Source organism: Sitodiplosis mosellana, unplaced genomic scaffold (genome assembly GCF_009176505.1).
Source record: "Sitodiplosis mosellana isolate CC-2019 unplaced genomic scaffold, AAFC_SMos_1.0 Smas_scaffold_3, whole genome shotgun sequence".
Taxonomy (NCBI): Eukaryota; Metazoa; Arthropoda; class Insecta; order Diptera; family Cecidomyiidae; genus Sitodiplosis; species Sitodiplosis mosellana.
In genome coordinates this window covers 9,531,749-9,555,234 of record NW_022595246.1, presented here as the reverse complement: position 1 = coordinate 9,555,234, position 23,486 = coordinate 9,531,749, and the positions used below count along the sequence as shown (strand labels likewise).

General features: G+C 37.5%; 1 protein-coding gene across 10 annotated transcripts; it reads left to right on the top strand.

The window, feature by feature from the left end:
* The first annotated feature begins 314 nt into the window (after positions 1-314).
* Positions 315-22,452, top strand: LOC129566322 (proto-oncogene tyrosine-protein kinase ROS). Of its 10 annotated transcripts, none has more exons than XM_055442135.1 (19): positions 331-405; positions 769-990; positions 1,677-1,862; positions 2,824-3,770; positions 8,168-8,218; positions 11,578-11,637; positions 11,830-11,914; positions 12,112-12,362; positions 12,558-12,800; positions 13,496-13,824; positions 14,007-14,142; positions 14,259-14,371; positions 14,495-17,994; positions 18,161-19,105; positions 19,193-19,680; positions 19,867-20,297; positions 20,607-20,749; positions 20,934-20,990; positions 21,188-22,452. In XM_055442135.1, the coding sequence occupies exons 4-19, from the start codon at positions 3,576-3,578 to the stop codon at positions 21,778-21,780; spliced, it is 7,620 nt and encodes a 2,539-aa protein (XP_055298110.1). In that variant the 5' UTR covers positions 331-405; positions 769-990; positions 1,677-1,862; positions 2,824-3,575; the 3' UTR covers positions 21,781-22,452. The 10 variants fall into 10 exon arrangements, with proteins under 10 accessions (XP_055298109.1, XP_055298110.1, XP_055298111.1 ...); XM_055442136.1 differs by having other exon boundaries at positions 396-500; positions 3,155-3,770; XM_055442134.1 differs by lacking the exon at positions 769-990 and having other exon boundaries at positions 315-345; positions 1,706-1,862; positions 3,155-3,770.
* The last annotated feature ends 1,034 nt before the right edge of the window (positions 22,453-23,486 follow it).

Genomic DNA, 23,486 nt, shown 5'->3' with positions numbered 1-23,486 from the left:
CTTCTTTTATTTACATACGGCTCTTTCTCAACAGCTGGTTCAAACAAACAAATTAGGGATGAGATCAATCACTGTCTCACTTCGGCACATCGGCCCGTATGGATGCGTTGATGTCGATTTGTCTCTTTCGTTTCACGAGAATCATGTGGACACACATACAATTGCACAAAACAGACAACTAGTTTCGGTGTGATTGAAACGCCATCTCTATGTCATCGCTCACAACTGATGGGCTCGCTTTTAATAGCGATTTTTAAACGACATCTATTCAATGACTTATCGTTGAGTTTGCCAATGCAACCTGACAATTATATCGCATGACTTTAATTCAAAAATGTTTGTTCGGTAGGAGGAGCTTCAAAATGATTGTTTCAACACATGGTTCATCTCATGCTGTCAAAACAGGTACATTTTTTTGATTGTTCAAATATTGGATTTGTTTTTTTTTTTATAAACTCGTAATGGTCACTTTGAAGTTAGACTAAAAAGCAACATTTCTGGTGGGAATTTATTATTATTGTCGTTTAGAACTCGTTTTTTCCACTTTTAACCTTTGTTTTGACTTTTTGAATATCAATATTTAACTTTCGCACCACACTTAACTGGATCGCATTTCTGAATAATGTAAATTTTTAAGACCATGATCAACTCCATGCCTATGGGCCAGGCTAATTTAAAACCAAATCGGTCGTAAACAAATTCAACACAAAATATCAAACAAAATTGAGTTTTTTTCGGAATTGAAAATTCTGTTTAATTTCATTGCAGGGCAACATGTGAATCGTGAATGTTTCCTTTTTCAAAGGTGTCATTTCATTTCGTTTGCGGTGGGATCACTCAAGTGTATCTACTTCCGTTATTCCCGGCTCTTCTGATCCGTAACATACAAGCAAGGAGAGTCAAGTGGACGCCGAATAGACCACCTCACAAGCAAACGGCTCGACATTGACATTTTGATGATGCCGTGAAAGAGAAAGGGTGACGGCGTCTGTAAGTATTGCTTTTCTGTGTTTTATTGCCAGTTTTTATTCGAAACTTTTTTATAGATCTGATTGTGACAATATATCATTCCATATGAATCGCTATTTATTTAGAAATTCAACCAAAATTTGCTGAGGAATCTGGATATTCAGCCAAAATAAATCTTCAATCGTTTCAAAAGTTAAATCAAACAAAAATCACAGAACGAAATTGGCTGGATCTTTAGTTCACCATTGACAGAATTTTATCATCATTTCAATTGCATCAATTTTCCATTAAGTTTTATCAAATGTCCAAAGTCCATTGGAATGAATGCAATTTCTGTTCATTCATATGATTCGATTTTAAGATAAATTTGGCTCTGAATTGGATTCATTCCACTGTTAGGTTATGTAGCATAAATCACAATCGGCGCATGCCTTAACAACTGTTTAGTATTTACTGTTTGAAACTGATATGTTATCGATACTTCTTTCGGCAAATCTGGTTAAAGAAATTACGTCTTATTTACGCATGCATTTGGTTTGTGTATGATTGATGTCTTCAGTGCACTTGACTCTTTTATTTACTCGGCAAACATGCCGAAGATTTTTGTAGACTCAAGAGAACCTTTTGTCAAGTGTTGTTTATTCAAAGGATGTATATAATTGTTCAAACATTAAGCAGATCGTCTTTTTTTCTGTCTATATTTTCAGAGATCATGGATAATTTTTCTCCGTTTCAGAGATTGAGGCGTTGTCAGTTCAGGATGTGATTTCGACAGCAGCAAAATAATCACAGCTAATTTTCCAATCAAAAATTGGCTATCCGTATTTCCCGATATATTATTTGCGTGTGATTTATAACTTCCTATCGAGCATTTGCGATTGCAAGTGGAAAGAGTAAGTGCAGACAAGCATTTCCCTTTTCGAAATTGTCTGCACGACATTGATTTCAACCGTATTTTGGTTTCGAATATACAATTTTCTCCCATATCTCTCTCTCGCTCTCGTCTGCTTTGGCCATAAATTCCCAAATCATTTAATTTGTTTCGTTAATTGAAAAATATCCTTCTGCCAATTGCACAGTGCAATTACTTACGCTGGGCGAGAATAGCCGAACGGAACAACGCAATATTATATTGAAACCGGAATGGGTGTTCAGAAGAGCAAAACCGTTCCGCGCAAACTTCGTTTCGTGAAATGTAATACACATATCATAAATTGCGTGTATTTTCCATTTGCTCATTTACAGTCCAGTCAATGCAGTTGAACACGATTGAATCGAGAAAAACTCTTTGAGCAGAACAAGTGAGAGAGAGAGAGAGAGAGAGAGAGCGACAGAATCGGTCGAGAGCTGTGTATTTGATTTGTTTATGTTGAAATTAATGCACGAGAGAAGCACAAGAAGAACGAAAAAAAGAATGTGGTCATGCCACAACACAATGCGCTCTCGTCTGGAACATTTGATGTGTTTATGCATGTAAGTAAACAATATTGGCCGGGAGAGTTAAAACGATCGGCAACAAGACCGAGAGAAAGAGAGCGAGTAAGTGTGTTATGTGTGTGCATATACGACGCTATTCTGAGTAGCGCGCGCGTTCAATGAAATGGAGAGTAAATACAAGCGAGTAATGTAACGAACGGACCGAATCCCATTCGATGATCTGTTGATTCAGTCAGTATTTGACGATGGTTCGGAGTGGTTCGTTCAGTTGAAACGGCCCCTATTCGAGTTAATTTTTTTTTTTTTGCATTTTTTTTCTCGTTTAATCGCCGCTCGTACATATTCATAACCACGGAAACTTCAATCGTTGTGATAATTCTTTTTCGTGTCATGCGAATTTTAAAAAACTGAGAGAAGCAAAAGTTCGTTACAAAAGAAGAAAAAGATCAGCTGAAAAAATACGTCATCGAAACGGTGTTTGTTTTTTGCTTCCGAAATTGTCTCTATATCAGCCAAGAGGTTGTTTGTTTGAGAAAGGAGAACTGCGAATGAAACGCAATCAATTTGCCTTTTGCCGAGCTTATTAGCTTGATTGAGTTTTTCTTTCCTCGTGTCACACTCTCCACGAGTTGATAGTCGCATTTTTGTTGTGGATGCGAAATGATATTGAAGTGAATAAGTGCAAAAACCGTACTTGTCGCCGCCACCGCCACCGCCACCGCCTGTTGGATTTTCTTTCATCACACAGAACGAGATTTCGCCGTAGTGATAAAAGTTTATTAGGCCATAAAAGTGGATAGGTTTCAAGTATTTTTGAGGATTTCGGTGGAAAATTCTTATGGAACGGAGCTAATCATAAATCATACGGAGAGAAAATATTTCGAGTGAACATTTCGAGGGAAATAAAAAAAAATTGAGTTGAATATTCACTAAAATAAGAATTGAAGACAGAAGAAAATTTAAAAAAAATTCTTTGAAAGTGCATTTGCAAAGCAAAAAATAAAAAAAGAAATTAATGAATTAGTGGTCTGTGCTAAAAAAAAGAGAAGAATAAACACACATACAAATCCATATGATAACAATAAAAATCAATATGCAAAGAACAATTGAAGTTGAATGATCGCATCCTCGAGTACAGCAAGTGATTCATTGAAAGCATCAATTAAAACATGTTGGCTCCGAAAAAGGGTGAATCCACATCACTCGTGCGCCGACCATATTCAAATGTGATTTTTGTGTTAAGTGTTGTGATCAGTATTAGTTTGCTGAATGGATGCATACAAAGCAGCGTAGCTACTGAAGCGGAAACTACTTTTGCTCCGGAACATATTGAACAGTCGTGTATCGAAAAATGTCCAGATCAAGTAAGTTGAAAGGCACGGTGGCTGCCGCCGCTGCCGAAAAAAAAAACCGGTAAACACAACCGCATTAAAAATGAGGGTCCGAAATTTGATCGAGTCACAAAAGTGTGGTTCACATAATGGCAAAATTCGAGGCAGTTAACATCTCAAGAGCTTAAAATTAACGAAACAACGAACGAAATGAAAAAAAAAATTATTGACATTTTCTTTTGCTGTCGCAGCGTTACACACGCAGTTTTGGAGCTGGATTGGTCATGGCTATATGGGTGTGTGTGTTCGTTCCGAATCATATTATTGTTTGTTTGCCTTTTGAAATCTAATTGATTCAATTAGATGTGAAAAAAAGTATGCTTTGTTATTTCGTTGATTCCGATTCAAATCCATTTTTCTGAGTGTGTATACATTCACCGTTCAATAAATCCTCAGCAGTTTGTGTGACGCTGTTTGTGTTGCGTATGATTTTTGTTGCAATATTGATCACATCCAGTCGAAATGTGAAAAAAAATAGCGGTTCTAAGAAGAGTGTATGGACCATTGTTATTTGCAGTGTGAGTGAATGTGCCATTATAATATCGTCTGACTTTGACCGATCCAACGAATTCCATTTTCGATACAGAGATAGAGAATGAGCGAAAAAAAGGCTGTCATTTATCTAGATAAAACAGGTCATCAGTAATTGTTCAACACAAATCCAATGACATTTTTATTCTTCTCTATTTCCACAATAAAAACTTGCGCTTTGATGGAGTTTTAATTTTTTATTATTTGCGAAAGATAAAAAAAGAACACCCAACAAATTCATTCGGTCAATAGAAAAATTCCAGTCACTTCAGTTTTCAATGCATTCAGAGTGTCAGTGAGTGAATTGAATAATTGACAGTTTGCTGCTGCGACTGTGTAAGTTTTCTTTTTCGTGTGTTAACGCGACTGAAATCAATATGGTTCGGAAGTTGGGTTACGCCGAATGATTCTTTCAAAACCGCACAATTGTGCTTTTTCGGTGTCCGACTGTGGCTGATCAGAGCTGCAATCAACAAACAACAACGACGATGATCATACAACGACTGGAACATACAACTGGTTGATAAAGTGAACAGTGGTTTGTTCATTGGCTGCGCCAATTTTCACAAGCACATAAAATCTAGAGCAAATAAGGTATTTGTCATGTCATTTGAAACAAGTGACTAATTCTAGTGTTTTATGTGTGTTGTGGCCAGCCGTAAATTGACACATTAATTCAAATTACAAAGCACTCTCTCGGTTGGTATAGTCGCTATTATGGCTACGATTCGGACATTTTTCGACTTATGTCATTCATTTTTATCCTCATTTTGATTAGGAATTTTAATAACGCGTTTACTTGTGAGCTTGGTCATAACTTTTGAACGATTCATATGCTAATGTGTATTCTAGTCGATTGTATCGTTGTTGAAAACTCAGTAGCAAAAAATGAACAGTAGCAATAGTAACAGAGAGCGAAAAATGAAAAAAAAGACTCTTACAAACAAGAAAATGTTAACCTTTTGATAAGCAAATCGTTGACCTTTTCATTCCAAAAGCAAAATAAAGCAAATACAACATAACGCGATTGTTAGGCTGAACGCGGGCGCGTAAATCGATCCACGTCTGCTGCTGCTGCTGATACGCAGCGGAGAAAGAAAGTGTGGAAAAAGTGTTGTGTGTCGATCATGAAAAGAAGAATGACACATTCTCTGTCTACGAAATGTTCACATTCTTTTTTTGATCCGTTGATTTGACTGTTTAGTTCAACATTTGCTTGGAATGGGGCTCGTGACTTCCCATGTGATAAACACAGCACAGCTCGATGAGTGCGTGTGTGTGTGTGTGGATCGAGGAGAGATCAATTTTCGCACGTCAATTGTCAATCATAATAATTTGCGTTTCATATAATTAACTTGCGCCAGCCATTTGCAATAAATATTTGCAAAGAATGATTATTTATGTCGGGCAATTATTCAGCAACGAGTCGCGCACAATCGTAGCGAAAAAAAAAACATACACACACGCGGATCGCATTTCTGTCGACACGCATTACCTTTATTCGATCTGTGATAACAACGTGAAAATACCATGAAGCTATTAGCATTTTTTCCAAGCTGACATTGAAAAACTAGCCCGGTTTGACGGCATGAATTCTCACACACTCACACGGCTCTCTCGTTTCCAGAATCATTCAAATCAGTTGCTTTAATTAATCATCTTTTTTAATTCTTAATCGTTCATGCAATTTGCTGAATCCGAACAATTTCGCATATATTTTTGTTTGTCGCAGCAAACACGCAAGTCAATAATAAATACGAGCATTCGTTGTGTTAACACTTTGACGCGATTTTTGTAAACAGTTTTTTCTTTCAACATGAATGCAATAAGTGTTCGGGAAGAATAACGAGTTTTCAAACCGATCGCATGACAACAAAGTAGTAAGACAACGATGATCTAAAGTTTATTTAAGCGGAAAGTTAAACGCAATTATTGTGTTACACAGTTTCACATGACAATTTTGTTTAAGTGCAAAATCCAATTGAATCAAATGTATATTTCGTCGTGGAAAGTCCATAACATTTTCATAAACAAACGTTTCCAAAATAAACTTGGTTCGGGAATCACCAAATGACATTCTTGAATCATTGTTTAAATTAAGGCATCAACTGCAGTTTTTTTTTCTCTGTAATGAAATATTTCGGAGAATTTGATTTTGCTTCAGTTTTTATACTATCTCAAAAGAGACTTGGAAAACTCTTTAAGCTAAAAAAAATTTGAAATTCATATTTCAATTCAAATAACCGTAGCACGGCATCCCGTTTGCACCCTTCCAAGCCGCTTATCATCCAAGCGCAAGCACGGTGCACAGCATTATGATTATTGTTGTATCTAAAGTAAATCTTCCGGTCGCAAAATGGCTCTCATAAAAAAAATGATTATCTTTGTGTAGTGAGTGAAGCGTAAATGATATTAGTTTTTTGCATTCGACAGTGACAGCGAAATGGCCATTGTGTTCGATGATTCTGATGATGCTGGCCACTCTCAACTGATGAATTTGTCAAAAATGAATATTTGAATGAAACATCAATGGAACTAGAATTTTTTTCTCGGATGCCCATTCATAATTTTTCCCGATATGCTTCGTCAGTAAACCGATAAAAAAGTGTGTGCGTTATTTGTATTTTTTTATCTGTATCTAATAAGCATTGAGTGCATCATACTTTACGTTATTTTCCGAATGACTCGTTTTCTAACGACCGACTTGTGCCAGTTGTAGCGTGTGTATGTGATAATTGAAATGGCTGGTTTGGACTATGAGTTGCTGCTTTTGCGGTGGTCGTCTCTCTCACTCTCACTCAGTAGAGTTTGTTGCACGCTATTCATATCTCCGATGTGGTACAATTCAGTTAAAATAATAGAGAGAAAAAAAACATCATTCATCTGAATGTTTCAAAGCAAAAACATCCACACAGCAGCAGTAGCAGCCCGTACAGATTGCCGTTGATTTTTGCGTTTCCACTTCCGAACATTTGTGTCCGTATATGTATGTGTGTGTGTGTGTGTGTGTGCAGCATACATGCGACTGGCGTACTATTTGTTTCAATTATCTCATTACATTTCATCAGACCGGGCGTTTTAGCTGCTGCAGAATTTTCTCTCCCTTTTCATCATTATCAATGTGGTTGTTGGTGTTTTTTTTCTGTTCCACTGTAACTAATGCTCATCATATTCAACATTTTGAGTCGTGGTCAAACGCAGCATGAACTCAAAAGCGAACGAAAAAATAATGAACGCAAACGAAGAGTATAGTGTGTTGTTGTTTGAATGAAGGTTGAAAATTTCGCCGCGGAAGAACCAATTAACAGGACTGTGTCTGTGTTAAATTAAAATCGTTTAATTTTTTAATCTTCAGTTCCATTGACTTGATGTGTGTGCGTCGCACGTATGATTGTTTGTGTTGCAAAGCAAAAAAAGGCTATATTGAGATGCGCGCGCGTTCCCTTTGACTAACTTGTTTTTGTCATCATTTGATGAAACGCATGCAATTCATAATTAGTTTTTGGAAAATGTTGTCAATCTTCCGACCAGAAATTGAGATAAGGGCCAACCAAGAACAATAAAAACAAAGAAGAAAAAAATTTGTAAAACCAATTACCACACTTCCCCTTAAACTTGAATCGCTCATGTCCAGAGCGATTCATAGAAATGGCTCAAACAATTCATATATAGAAATTACTTCCTCGGACCACGTCGTTCAAGTGCAACATCGTTGTCACACTTAACCGGATATTCGTTCTATGCTTGAATTCAACAAGTGACCACCATACGATATAGTACCATAATTGCTGTTGATTTCAAACCAAATTTTTTAATTGCTTTCCATGTTTTTATTTCAGAATCAAACCTCAAGCAGTACGGATTGCATGGAACAATGTGGGCAGAATCAGGTAAGCGTCACTACTGGCATATTTTAATGGAGAACGAAAAAAAACTGCGCCGTTTTTAAAGTTGCGGAACGCATGAAACCATAAAGAATACTTCTGGGTAAACGCACACGTGGGGATTTTTTTTTTCGCCAATATAATAATCAAACATGAATGAATACTTCTATAGCGTAAACATTTTCGTTACATAAAGCCAGAATGTGGAAGAATGTTTCAGTGTGTGACTGTTTCTCTGTCTATCTTTGTGTGTGGCTTTGTGCTGTGCGTTGCGCGACGATGCGTATTTCCGGCACCAGAGAAATTACAATAAACGCATTAATATCAGGTGAATTCATGCAAACATGTATGTGTTTGTGCTGCGTTGTGTGTACTGTCCGAGAAAGGCTTTAGCATTGTTGTCCGTCTGCTCGGTGTTTTTTATTTTTCATTTTATTCCATCGCATCTCTGGGGTTCCGCTATCATTTGGGATTGAACTCGTTGTTATTATTATTCATATTCATTTTAATATGCACTCTGTTTATAGCAATATTTCATACAGACAGAGGCTCATTTGTCGACAACATCGTCGAACTTCATTATTCGTGTGTATCATTTGCAGTGCTTCGATTTTACTTTCGTCTTCAGTTTTCCAGAGAACGGGTCCTGATAAAGCCGTGTACTATCACAGTTCAAGAGACTATCAATACACTCGATTGAAATACGTCTCGGAAGCACTAGTTTGCTTCGACAGAGAGAGAGGAGAAAAACAACGCAGTGAGATAAAAAAAATGCCACCAAAACACCACGAGCGTTCACTTCACACTTTTGCTGTTATTTCAAACAACAATATTATTTTGTCATTCAATCAGTTTTTTTTTCTTCCTCTTTTGACATCGTTGTCACAGGCTGGAAAAAATTGTCACAGGCTGGAAAAAAAGGGTTCATTTTTTTCATTACATGTAGTAAGTTATGAGTTTTCAAGGCTTTGAAAAAATATTCGACAAAAATATTTCAAACGGAATTCAATTTACTACAGATAACATCAGTTCATCGCCTTAAATTAGATAGCTCTGCTTTGTTCATTAGCCGGTTGAGCGCGCGTCACAAATATAAACTAGGAGAATGTCATACATAGCCTCTATTTTATTGGATTTGATCAATAAGCAAGTGGGTGTTTTTAACTGTTTCGGATGATGTAATTGAATATTTTGTCCATTGTGACGACCGAGAATCGAAAAGGTCATCATTTTCAGTCAGTTAAAGTTCAAGTGGATATTATTATATTTCTAGATTAATAAAATGCAACCAGGTTTCGAAGTTCCGCGCTCACGCACGAGTAAAATAGGAATTCGATGATTTATTGTTCGTTCATGTATTTGTGCCAAGATTTCTTGTGCTTGACACACGCACAAAAAGCCACATCGATCAACAAACACACATGATCGAAATGATAATAAATTTAAAAACGCCTGCGCTTTCCGGATTCTTTACTCGCATCACTTGTCTTATGATGCTCTAATGGAAAATAAAAACTAATAAAATTGCCACGACGGCGCAAGACAAAAAGTCATACATAATTCAAGTACCCAATTTCAAAACGGTACAGTACACAGTTTTTTTCTTTATGAAATGCTTCCAATGCGTTTGAACACTGCACACAGCGTTCGCGAGCGCGCCTTCCATATGATAGCGTCCAGCTGAAATTTTTCGTATGCGATTCCATTTGCCGAAGCAATGAAGTGCGGACCATCGTTATTAATAAACACGCACATAAATTTAAGTTTAAAATCAGTTTGTGCGATGAGATAGAGTGAGAAAAAGATGAACTGCTCTGAACCAGCCGCCCCGTTCAAACACATTGACTTTTGTCCCCTGGTTGCCGTTGTTGTTGTTTGTTTGTTGTTTGTTTTTTCTGTGAGTTTTAGCGGGTCAACACTATATGCGGCGATATGAAGATTACACATGGCATTTATTCGTTTCATGTGCAGATTATTCATAATAATTTTTGTCGAACAGTTGGTGGACGAACTTCATTGGCTTTGTTCGAAAATCGACGACGACATTCGTTCGATACACTCGACACAAGTTGGAATTTGATATTTTTGCGTCATGAATGAAATGAAGAGGGTTTTATAACAAGAATATTTCCAAAAATAATAAATTCGATGATAACTACTAAAACGTTCAAGACGACAGAAGACAATTTTGTTAACAAAAAAAAAATTAGAAAGAAAGAAAAAGGGAAAAAAGTCGGAAACGATTGAATGAACCCTCTTTGCCATAGTAAAAACTTGATTAGAACAAGCAACACACAGATAAAAACTGAGCACTTGATTTGATTTTTGATATTTACCCGCATTCTTGGGCTCTTCGCGTATGTCAATTCGCGGTTGTGCGTTAGATTCGGTTTGTTATAGCATTTTTGTTTTTCTATTTTTTTCCCGTTCATGCCCATTTTTATCAGGGTGTTTCTAAGCTATTTTTTTTACGCTCGTTTCCTTTTTTCATGCATACAATTCACATTCCAGCCCATAAATGGCTTTCTTCCAATTAAAATATCTTCCTTTTTAATAGACATTCATTGCAATAGCATTGAAGTTTATTTACTTTTAAAACGGCTGTTCATTCTTGTTCTTATTGAGTCGTTTTTATGGCATCGCATCATTCTTATATGCTCTTCAATCAAACAATGGACACACGTGTTCAGCGCAATCGGTCACGATTGTGAGCATAATAACCATAATTATAACTCCCGTGCTCGTGCTGCATAAATTCCAGTTTCAATGCGTTGCACCGCACACATTTAATTGCATGGTGTTGCATGATCTTTTCTTCCATGTCTTCTCCCTTTTGGTGCACTTGATCGTCATGACTATGGTTGTTGTACACTGTGCAATCGCTAAAATTGTGCAGTGATCTTGCTGTAGAATTAAATCAATCTGCAGAAACATCGGCGGAACGAGTGTCTTTTAATTAAACAATTTGAATATGAAAGTAGAATATACAATGTCAGAGAAATCGATCAATTTCCTATAGATGGGATGAATTGAGATTCCTCTATAAAACAAATTTTCTTGGGAAAAAAAGATCGAAATTCCATCCACAGATGATTCTCCGCAAAACGTTTTATTATTCCATTCCAGTGGCAGCAACATGTTGCCTTGTCTCTTTTTATGATTCGGACTTTTTATTTTACGATCGAATTATTTCAGTCATCGGAACATATGTTTGAATGTATAGTATTATCGAAATATGGCTTGCACTTTTTCTGCTTCTCGCACAAGCAACTTGTTCGACATCCAAAAAAATGTGCTGGCGTTTTTTTTTTCAGTCAGTTTAATTCTAATGAAATATCAATTCGACCATTTCCTTATGATTTCAGTGCGCAGCTGGGTGTAAACTCTGGGAAACAGCTCTCGATACATCATGTAAGGTGGCATGTGTGAGTAAATTATTTCAAGTTTTTTTCTATTGCATTTTTCATAATTTCAGTTATGAATAAAAATGTCGAAAAAATCTTTTTAATTGCTGAAACGGCAATAATGCCGATTCGTCATATCGATGGTTAAAATTCTAAACATAGAAGCAGCGAAATTAATATTCATGCTTTATATTTTCTGTTCATTCCATAAAGAATACAACGGATCAAGATGTCGAAGACTGGTATTGTGTCATGGGCTGTAATAATGCCATTTCGCAGTATTTCAAGTGGCTCATGGGTAAGAGATTATTGTTTTTTTTTGTCGTTCATTTATTTATCTTTATTCCATTCCTTTCATCAATTTTTTTTTCTCTTCATTCATAATTTTTTGTTGATTTTTTAAAAAAAATCGTATTTTCTTCCATCGAATGAATCGTTGCGCATTCTCAATTCGAAACGGTTACTAAATAAATGGATTTGTATTTTTATTTTCAGTCGAAATTGGAACGCCGCCAGCACCAGCTCTTCTGGCTGATTCACTGACGTCAACGTCTTTGTCGCTGGAATGGGAAGTTCCAGATCATTTGTCAACGATCATGAAACGGCGTCAAAATGTATTACGAAACTATTTGGTGCAATGGCGCTACGAAGAAAGTGGCAACGACTGGAAATACTATCGTAATCAAAGCATGGAAGACAGTTCAACGATTCGCGTCGAAAATCTTCAGCCGTACACAAAGTATAGGGTGAGTCAACGTTGACTACTTCAATTAGTTGAATTCTTAAATTAGTATCACCAATGGTGAAGTTCAATGGCAAAAAAACGATTGATTGCATTGATATAAAAGCGTTATGCATATTTTATCAATGGTAACGATCGATAGACCAAATAAAGTGATTATTCAACAATTTCAAACGATATTTTTTTCATGTTCTTTCAGTTCCGTGTCGCCTTGATACTGTCGTCATTTCGTGAGATAGAACTGTATTCGGAGCAAAGTTTGGTGATCATTACGGCTGAAGAAGGTCCACCTCAATCGGAGCCAGATATTGTAAGAGCCGTAGCGGTCGATCATACAAGGATATCTATATCATGGGAACCGGGACTGTTGAAAAACGGTCCGATATTATTTTATGTGCTGCAGATCAAAGAATCAAATCGAGACACATACTTCGCATATAAGGTTCACATTTAACAAATGCTGCGCATTTTATTTCGTGTTTTTCTCTCTTTTTGCACTTTTTTCCTCTTTTCTCTTCCTTTGCACATTTTGTTTTGATCAGCTCTCAGCTGCAGATCTCTTTCTCTATCTCTACTACAACAAAGTGATTCAATGCCCTTCAACACGGCGCTGCACTCAATCAATAAAATCAATTCGAGTTACTTAGTAATAATGATTTATTCAATAGCTGCGATGATATAATGTAGCGGCGGCTGTTTCACTAAAGCGATGCGCGCTCCTGATTCAGTATCAATTTTAATTGCATTTGATTAAATGTAACTAGATCAAGCTACAGCATTTATTTACTGGATTCACCATGTACTTTGGTCTTTCTTACGTCACTTGCCGCTAAATGACACACGCAATTGAAATGATACATTCAAATATAAATATCAATTTATCTGCACTGGCACTTTTGTTTAACATTTCCATCATGCATGCCGCATATAAACTTATTAACCCGGATACAAATTATGCTTTATGTTCGTCATTGCTCTTTATTCTTTATACATATATGTATATATGTTCTGTGCATGTTGATTGATTATGTGTAACTGTAAACCATTTCTTTGTAATTTAATCAATGTGTGTGTGCGTGTAATCTTAATTGAGATTCTTGATTTAGTTGGTTAATTGTGAACTTTTCACCTTTCAAGGATATACCCAAAGAACAGCAAGAGATTTTAATTGAGAATTTACAACCGTCGACGGAATATACAATGGAAATTCGAATGCGGAACAAACGTGGCGTCGGACCGGCAGCCGTTATCAATGTTACGACAGCCGATAAACCCGAAGTTCGACACGAAGATGAAACACTCAAACTAATCATTGTCTCTGAACATACAATTCTTATGCAAGGGTCAAAGTTCTTCTACGATCCAGCCAATTTTATTTACAACAGCAGCGATGCTATCACTGGCATTGGCATTCATGTCGCCAAGAAATTACTTTTTATTACCGATAAAACGCGCGCTATTTACAAGTAAGCATGATGAAACAAACACATAGCCTAAATTGCGTCGATTCGATCTTTTTTTTTGCTTGAATTGTTTTGTTTCAGAAAAGACAATTGGAACAAATTAGAGAAGAGAATCCAAATGAAATTTTCATTAAAACTCATTTGAAAAAATCTCTTTAAGAAAACGGTATTTTGAACATTTTCAGAGCTCCCCTGAGCAATGCATCACTACATTCGCGAGTGCGTATCTATTCAACCGAAGGTACAGATCAAATCCCGTTGGCATTGTCGGTGGATTGGTTAAACGACAAGCTCTACATTTTATTCGAAAGTAATTCAATGGTAAGTGCGCGTCCCCTCTTAATGAATTCGGCAAGTGCCATTCACAATGGCCATTGATAAGTAACATTTAATTTAAATTCATTACATTTTTGTTTTCTACTCATTCTATTTTGTAGAACCAAAAGGGCTGGCAAATTTCTCGTTGTAATTTTGATGGCAGTCAATTACAAGTGGTTTACAGTGGGCTACAATCAAAACCGGTTCATTTTCAAGTGGATCCATTCAATGGGTATGTGTGTGTGTGTGTGTTTGTGTGTTATAAATTGTGACAATTGAACGAAATTATTAACCGAAATTTTTCCAACTCAATTTAATTGCGTGTATGTTTGTTTGCATGTGTACCAATTTGCAGATATTTATTTTGGTCGCTGAGTGCAGAGAGTAAAAATGATGGTGGATTATTTCGTCTGGATTTGAGTGATGTGTCAAATGGTGTTAAGCATGAAATTGAACCGACGCTCATTTTCAATCGAGACACAGTTGGTGTGTTTGCCATCGATTATATTCACTACAAGATTTTGGTACCAATCGATACGCTCAACACGGTGATGTCAATGGATTTAAACGGTGATAAATATGAGGATATTCGAAAGAATACACAACGTCCAATGTTTAAGTCGGTCAAGTCATTTGCAATGGCCAACGATTTATTTTATTGGACGAGTGGCGATGCGGTTTTGATGGAAGAATATCACGAGACCGACAAATATTATTACGATGTTTTCTTCAGAAACTTTGCACAGCTCAACAATTTTTTGTTTATATTTGTGAAATTGCCATCAGCTCAACCAACACCAAAACCATTGAATCCACCAAGCAATGTACAGGCTTTGTTGAGCGTCGATCGGGCGAAAGTGTCATGGCGCATTCCACATCTGTTGGGTATTCAGGGTCGTGGTGCTTGGCAGGATTGGACATATGAGTTGGAGATCATTGATGAAGAAAACAACGTAACAAAACCAACAATCAATCAAATCAAAGTGCTTCACTTTACTGTATCGGATTTGAACCCTGCGACAAAGTATCGATTTCGCGTTGCCGCCTACACTGGTGCTGGTTATAGTCCATACAGCGTTGAATTCCGTGGTCAAACACTCACTCCACCTCGCAATCGACAGATAATTTGGGCCTCCTACGACGGTCTCATTCAAAGTGACATTCTGGCCGATAATATTCACACATTGATACCACAGCAAAAACTGGATGCATGCAACATTTCGAATATTGAATGGTTTGAAGATGTCATTTTTTATGTATGCAGCAATTCATTGTATTCATTCAATCGAACAACAAACACCACGGAAAAACTGAATGTTAAAGACTCGGTGCAAGCGATTGCTGTCGATTGGATCGGACGACGTTTGTACTGGTTCAATCCATCACATCAAGTGATCACTCGTGGTAATCTCATTAATTTCGAACCCGAAGTGTTATTCCCGCTATCAGCTCCGCAGGCTGACATCAAAATCGATTCGGCCAGAGGATTTTTGTACTTTTCCACCGGTCATTCGGTGGAATTTTGTCGACTTAACTGTAAAGATAAAGACAAAAGGAAATTCTATGACATGGAAGCGTACACGGGCAGAAAGGTGATGGGTCTCACATTGGATTTTGATATGAGTCGCGTGTATTGGATCGTTCGCAGCTATGACGGCTCAACTTTGATAAGTGCTCCATTGATCGAAGATGAAATGAATCTCTTCGAATTGCAAGAGCACACATTGCCCGAAAAGCAAATTCTCGGCCCACTGGCTTACCTGAGTAACCGATTGCTTTGGCTCCAAGACGATCGCACGGTGGTCATTGGAAATTTGACCGGCAAGAATTTGGCACACATCAAAAGTATCGAATTGAGTGATTTGAAAGTGTTCTTAGTCATCGATGAAACGCAGCGTATTGTGCCGGAATCGGATGAACCTTTGAACGTGATTCCTGAGGCAGTTAACACATCGACCATTCAAGTGAATGGCGAATGGAACTTCTTTACTGTGAGTTGGCTACCAATTAAAAATGTAAATTATGGAGTGGTTTTCTATGAAATCCGATACCTCAACCATTCTATCGTTGACACAAGATCATTCATTGAGATTGAGGATGGCATATTACCGCCCTATAGCCAGTTGAATATCTCAATAAAAGCGTTCACTTACTGGGCATCGTCGCCAATCGTTAAAGCGCAAGTATATTCACCGCAGTCTCAACCATCGAAGCCATTGGATCCACGTATTTTCGTAACGCATATGCATAATCCACTACAAAAAAATTCGCTAAACATTGAAACCGTTTTCCGATGGAACCCGCCAAAAGCCGCGAATGGGCCGCTTCTTGGTTACAAAATCTCTTGTTGGTACGAAAAAGACAATTCACGCTATGATTTATTCGTTGATTATCATTTGCAGCCGGAATACACGGTAAAGCATATTGAAAATCTACCAAAAAATGCAACACTCTACTGCAAAGTAAAAGCTGAGACAAGCGCTGGTGAAGGACACTATTCACCGTTGGCTATCGCAAACACGCACACTGAAAAGCCGATCCCGACTTTGTTTGCCGCTAGCAATGGGGCAATTTACCAAATTGATTTCGACTTGAAAATCTACAAACTGATTGTGATTGCCGGTAGTCGAGTGGATCACTTGTGTCATATCGCATTGAGCAAACAGCTTTTTTGGACCAACGAAAACAACGAACTGATGTTGATGAACAGTCAAGATGGTAAAAAGAAGCTGTTTTCGATCAATGCGCCAGTCCTATCCATAACTGTCGATTGGATTGAGCAAATTTTGTACTGGTCGCAGGAGGAAAGCAAGGGCAGTTCAATCAATGCATTCAATTTGAATACTCAGAAACCAAATTTCGTACTTCGATCGTCAAGCTTCATCATCAATTTGAATGTAGCACCGTTGAATCGTGAGCTATTTTGGATCGAGTCTGAGTTGCCGATTTCAACAAGGAGCACATTGGTTTCATATCGTTTTGGTGAAGATCAATGGTCGGTATTTCGTGATGCAAAAAATGCCACGATTTTGGTGACGCAGAAAACGTTATTCCTTGACACATTCACCGAAGGTCATGAGAAGATTTTGTGGTTAAACGAGTACAATCAACTGATGTCAACGGACATTCGATCGAGAGTGTCAACGCCGACGAATTTCCCATACCAATCGAATATGTTGAATGTGATTCGTGACAGTGGTCGCATGTATTGGACACAAGGTGATACAATTTTTGCCGAAAATCCATCCGAACAAGTGCCTTATCAACAGAAATTTTTCTATCCCATGAAAATTTTGCCCAATTTCCGTCAAAATTATCCACCGGTACATTGTTTGTTGCCACGCAAACATTTCGATCGGAAAGATCATCTCGCCGTTTACGATTCAACGGATCGTTCGCTGTGGTTACATCTGCCGGTACCAAAACGATTCGAAAATTGCTCATTTGAACCAATGTTCTTGAAATACAAAATAATGTACACGGAACTGATGAGTGAAAGCGTGAAAGTATGTTCTCCACATTCGTGCAATATAATCGAAACTTATGATAAAGTAATTGAAGTGGCCAATCTTAAACCGTACACCAAGTATCAGTTCCAGATAACCATCAGCAATTATTATACTGAAAACATGAATAGCACAATGAACTTTACACGACCAATCGTATTCCAAACTAAAACCGGAGCACCTTCACGGCCAAGAAATGTATCGGCCACAATTTTGAGTCCGACAGAAATTAATCTGAGCTGGTTACCACCAGAGGAAATTAACGGACCATCGATCCGATACGAAGTGCAATACCAGACGGAGAGAGAAATTAATGGATATAAAAACCAACTACAGTTGCTGATAAAAGGTAGGGGTTTTGCATTTTGCAAGGCACAATTTCAGAATATTTCTCAAGTTTTTTTTAGACACAAATTACCATCAGATCGCCATACAAACGAAATTGCTTGAGTTTTTGAATGTTCGAATCAGTTTTACCCTTTTTAAACCTTAAAATTTCAATTCATTGTTCGCAGATGATAATGTCACGTCGATCAATATAACAAAATTGCTGCCCAATCAACCATACAACGTATGGATTCGAGCTTATACCACTGAAACGCTTCACAATCAAAGTCTTCCGTTGAAAATTGTGACACTTCCAGATCCGGAGAAAATCAAGCTAGTCTCGTCTACACCCAAATCGCTGACCGTCGAATGGAAACCGTATGCACGTGCATTAAAATATGTGATGTCTTGCCGCCCAATATCTGGCTATAATGATTCAGATGCTGAAGTCATTCTTGACTCAACACATCAAATCAACAGTACGAACGTGCAACGCAACGGAAATCAGTTGACCGTTCTAACTCTACACCCGAAAACTCAATACACATTCTGGTTATCATTTTGGTTTGAAAATCGATCTGACCCGTATATTTGGCCGCGTGATGAACGTATCATTTTTGAAACAAATGCTGATCGACCGAATGCCCCGGGCAAACCGAGCATCATCCACTTGCAAAGCGATGTGTATAAAGTAACATGGAAAGCGGCCGAAGGAAATGGAGCGCCAATTGAAGAGTACAGTTTGGAAGGTCTTCGCTATTATGGATTGAATCGGGCTGCTCGATTAACCAACTCAACTAGTGAATTTATTCGAAACCAAACGCTTGTCACAAACACATTGACAAATAATAAACTCACAGTTGAAGTTCCGACACCAATCGAAGACCATTGGACTGTTTACTACACTGGAAATGACACGTATTGGATCATCAATGATTTAGTCGATCCGATTGCAATGTATTCGTTCAGAGTACGAGCACAAAATAGATATGGCTGGAGTGAGTACAGCGCGCTGAGCGAACCAATCACAGAGATCCAAGCATTCTCTGAACATCGAGAGCATCTTTTCATAGCAATCGCTGCACCAGCATTGGTCGCTATAGTCATTGTTACCTTCAGTTGCATTATTTGTGGTGAGTTTGTGAATGAAACGATGTTGATGATTTTAGCTGAAGCCATTTTATATATCAAGAAATTATAATGCTCCGATTTCATTGTAGCTCTCAAACGGAAAAAGTCAGATAAAAAGAATTTCCAAGACACCAACACCGGCCGAATCGATGTTGAGCTCGCCACATTGCCTCATTTGCCACGCAATGGAACTTTTGTGCAAAGCAATAACATCTTGTACACCTTTGGTCCAATCACAGACGGTGACATCGCTCTGTTGCCACAAATTCGACGTGATCAAATCACAATCGCTAGTTTTCTGGGCAGTGGTGCATTTGGTGAGGTTTATGAAGGCTTTGTGCTAAATGTCGGAACTGAACTAGAAACACGAGTTGCCATCAAAACACTACGAAAGGGTGCCACCGAACAAGAGAAAGGCGAATTCCTACAGGAGGCACAATTGATGAGCAACTTCAAGCATAAACACATCCTCAGTTTGATCGGCGTTTGCTTTGACACGGACGCACTTTACATTATCATGGAATTGATGCAAGGTGGCGATTTACTCAGCTTCTTAAGACAGAGTCGACCGTGTGAGGTGAGTTCTATAAGAAAAAGATTTTTTCTTTGATGAATTATATCTGTAATTTTTCGGATCAAGCACTTGTTATGCTTAAAAAAAGCATGCGTGCATATTTTGAAGTGAATAAGTTTGAAAACGTATGATTTTTCTTCTTATTCAATGTTGACTCTCTTTTTTTCATTCCAACTCCATTCAATCCAGGGAATGGTATCCGCTTTAACTCTGCTTGATTTGACGACAATGTGTGTGGACATTGCGTCTGGTTGCCGATACTTGGAGGAAATGCATTTTGTGCATCGTGATTTGGCCTGCCGCAATTGCCTGGTATCATCGGTCGATCCAGAAAATCGTGTTGTTAAAATCGGCGACTTTGGATTGGCTCGAGATATTTACAAAAATGACTACTATCGCAAAGATGGCGAAGGATTGTTGCCCGTGCGATGGATGTCGCCGGAGAGTTTAGTTGACGGTGTATTCACGTCACAATCGGATATTTGGGCGTTTGGAGTGTTATGCTGGGAAATAATGACACTGGGACAACAGCCGTATCCAGCTCGTACAAACGTCGAAGTGTTGCATTATGTGCGCGATGGTGGTCGGTTGGACAAACCATCAAATTGCCCGGATGATCTGTGAGTATAGCCTTTTTTGATATGAGAATCTCAGTTTTCACTAAAGCCACTATTTCCAAGGCTCACGATTGCAATCGTCCACCGATCGTTTCCTTGGAAATAGCGAATATACGATCGTGCACGATTATTTCCATATAAAAAACTTCCAATTGGAAAGATCGTCGACCGATTCAGAATCGTACACGATTGCAATCGTGTGCCTAAGAAATAGTGCCTTAAAGGTACACAGTACAGACTCGAGATTGCAATCGTCAATGATGCAACGTGCCCAAACGATTTATTAATTGGATTATTTCAAAAAATTCCTAGATATCAGCTAATGCTAAAATGTTGGAGTTATCGACCCGAGGAGCGACCAACCTTCCGATACTGTTTGGATGTGCTGCAAAGTTTACGCACAAAATTCGAAGATATTCGCATTAATTTGGAAAATGCGAGTCGAAACTTCGCCGGTAAGCTATTGTATAAAATGTTTTTTTTTTATCATTGGTTCATCGTATCTTTAACAAAAAAAAACACGATTCATTGTCATTTTAATAATGTCACCTGTTGCTTTTGCATACTTTGTCTCCGCTTTATTTATCCGCTTATTCGATTTAAACAACAAGAAAATCCCTTTCATTTTCATATTCTCAGGTGGAATATTTAATCGCTCGTATTTATTAGCCGACGAAAATCATAATCATACAAAAGGTAATACGATGAATATTGTGTCTTGTAGCTGTTGTTTGTTGTGACTGTGTAATCATTAGTAGCCATAGCTTGTCATGTCATTTTCATTCATTGGCACAATTCCAATTCTCTATTTATAATCGCGAAAAACGAAACATCATTGTTAATGAATCAGAATATAAATATTTCTTTTCTCTTCATTTTCGCTTACGTTGCAGAAGTTGTAAAATACGTAAACACATCGGGCAATGCACCGGAGCCGTACTCGGTGCCAAAATGTGAACCATCGATGCCAAAGTATTTAGAAATAATTTACGATGAAAACGATGAACAACCGCCGCTTCCAATAGATCCATATGAAGTTCCGTTGCCGCCGTTGGACGAAACAGAAGCGATGCAATCAAGTAGCCCAACATTGAGCGAAAAAAGTAATAACAAAAGCATCGAATCCGATTCAATCAAAGCCAGCAGCGCGAACAAAGAAAACAAAGTGAAGAGCCGAACGATATCAAGTTCATCGACGGTTAGCGAAACGAGCATCTACAATCTGTCGAAAAAGAAAGAGCAGCTAAATGTGCAACCGGATGACAACGATTTGTCGAAAACAATTTTAACAGTTGCCCTGCCCAACATCAACAACAATAATAACGTCACAAGAGAAGACTGCACTAGCAAGCTATTGCTACCACCGCCACCGCCACCGTTGCAACAACAATCAAACGACATCAACAAACGAAAGCTACAGCAAATGTACGCAAACACAAATATCGAAAGCGCAATACGCAGTTGTGATGGCATCACATCGATGTGAGATTCCAATTTAGGCTTAAGGTCAATTCCCTCGTAATTCGTAATGAAAAACACCAAGTGTTCAGGTGATTGAATATCGCGAAAATGAAGATTTGTTTTTCTATTTTTATGGTATCAAATTATACATATGAATGGAAAAAAATAGACAATAAAACGGGAGAATTGTTTTTTTCAGAAAAATAAAGAAACAAAACCAAACAAAAAACAATCAAAAATAGAAACATAATACAAATAATACGAGTAAAGTGTTTCCTAAGAAATATCATTCCAAGCAATTCGTACAAAATTCGTTGCACATTTTCGCACGAAATCCACATGTGGTCGCTCGAACACAAAACTACATGTGAAATGAGACTAAACTTTGATAGATTCCCATAACAAATTGTTCTCTAATTTAAACAAACAAGACTTTTTACTCCTAAGTTCGAAGTTTTCCATATAATCCATGATACATCCATTAAGACAATTATGTTTATATATTGAGCTATGAACACAAGTCAGCTAAAATAACATTTTATTAGACCAAAGTTCAGACGATATGTACAAATGTCTTTATATTAAAGATGTTTTCTTTTCGGTCAACATATACTAAGCATATATTTTTAGATGTTTCTTTGTAATAAGATTTTGATGGTCAGGTCAATTCAATAAAAAAAAATAATATCCAAAAAAATCTTCTATAAAATGATCTTATTTATTCAATTGTTCATAAATACAATACAAAATACATTCGGAATTCGTTGGATTCATATATTTTGGAGATTCACATATGATCCTTCTCATCAGTATCACATTCGATTCTCGTCTATGTACATTAATATAAATGGATGCAAAGCTTGTGGTCGATTGTTTTGAAAAAGCTGAATATCTAGTTGCAAATGGGGCAAACGTAACTGCTGAAGCTATCGGCAAATTGACGCTTTACATTGCTGCAACTTGTATCTACACTTCTTAGTGGGTTATAAAAGTTGATTGCCATGCAAGTTAATAGATTAAACGTTCTCAATCGTTTTGTAACAGAATTTTGCTCGGAATGAGAAATAACGTCCACAGTTAGAGCTAGGGGCTTCTATGTCGGTTTGCCATTCGAATTTTTATTCACAAATTCGCGCTCAGTGCCATGCATTCACAACGGTGCCATATGATTTCTATGTAAACATTCGCACTCGCATTCGTATAGAATACGTATTTCGCTGTTCTCGAACGTTCTCACGAATGCGAGTGCGAATGTTTACATAGAAATCATATGGCAGCGTTTCGAATGCGTGCACAAACACGAATCAATTAATTGAATTATGTAGTCACAAGTTCGCTGTCATAGCCGCATTTGTCGCATTCGCAAACATTCGAATTTTTGTTCTGAAATGCGAATGCATTCGCAGCATTCGCGAGAGATAAATCCTCTTAGAGGTAGAGGCCTCAAGGTATTTCGGACGTGTTGAAATGAATTAAAACGTCGAGGCTCATCAATTCAAATAGAGCCAACTTCAGATCAAAGTGGAAAACGTCAATTCGAAATCCTTGTCCAACTGACATTACCTCTTTGTCTCTTCAACTAATGATCCTTGTTGCTGTCAACATAAATATAATATTTTGTTGTCTTTCAGTGTGAACATAAAGTGAGATTATTGCGTTTATTCCATTCAAAATTCCTTAAAAAATTATTTATTCATAAAATTTGTGATATTTTTCTGTCATAAAAGTAAA

Excerpts from the sequence above, each read along its gene's own strand:
- LOC129566322 (XM_055442134.1), top strand. The coding sequence starts at position 3,576 with ATGTTGGCTCCGAAAAAGGGTGAATCCACATCACTCGTGCGCCGACCA. Across the intron at positions 8,219-11,577 it reads AACAATGTGGGCAGAATCAG|TGCGCAGCTGGGTGTAAACT; the intron begins GTAAGCGTCACT and ends TTATGATTTCAG. Across the intron at positions 12,801-13,495 it reads ACACATACTTCGCATATAAG|GATATACCCAAAGAACAGCA; the intron begins GTTCACATTTAA and ends TCACCTTTCAAG.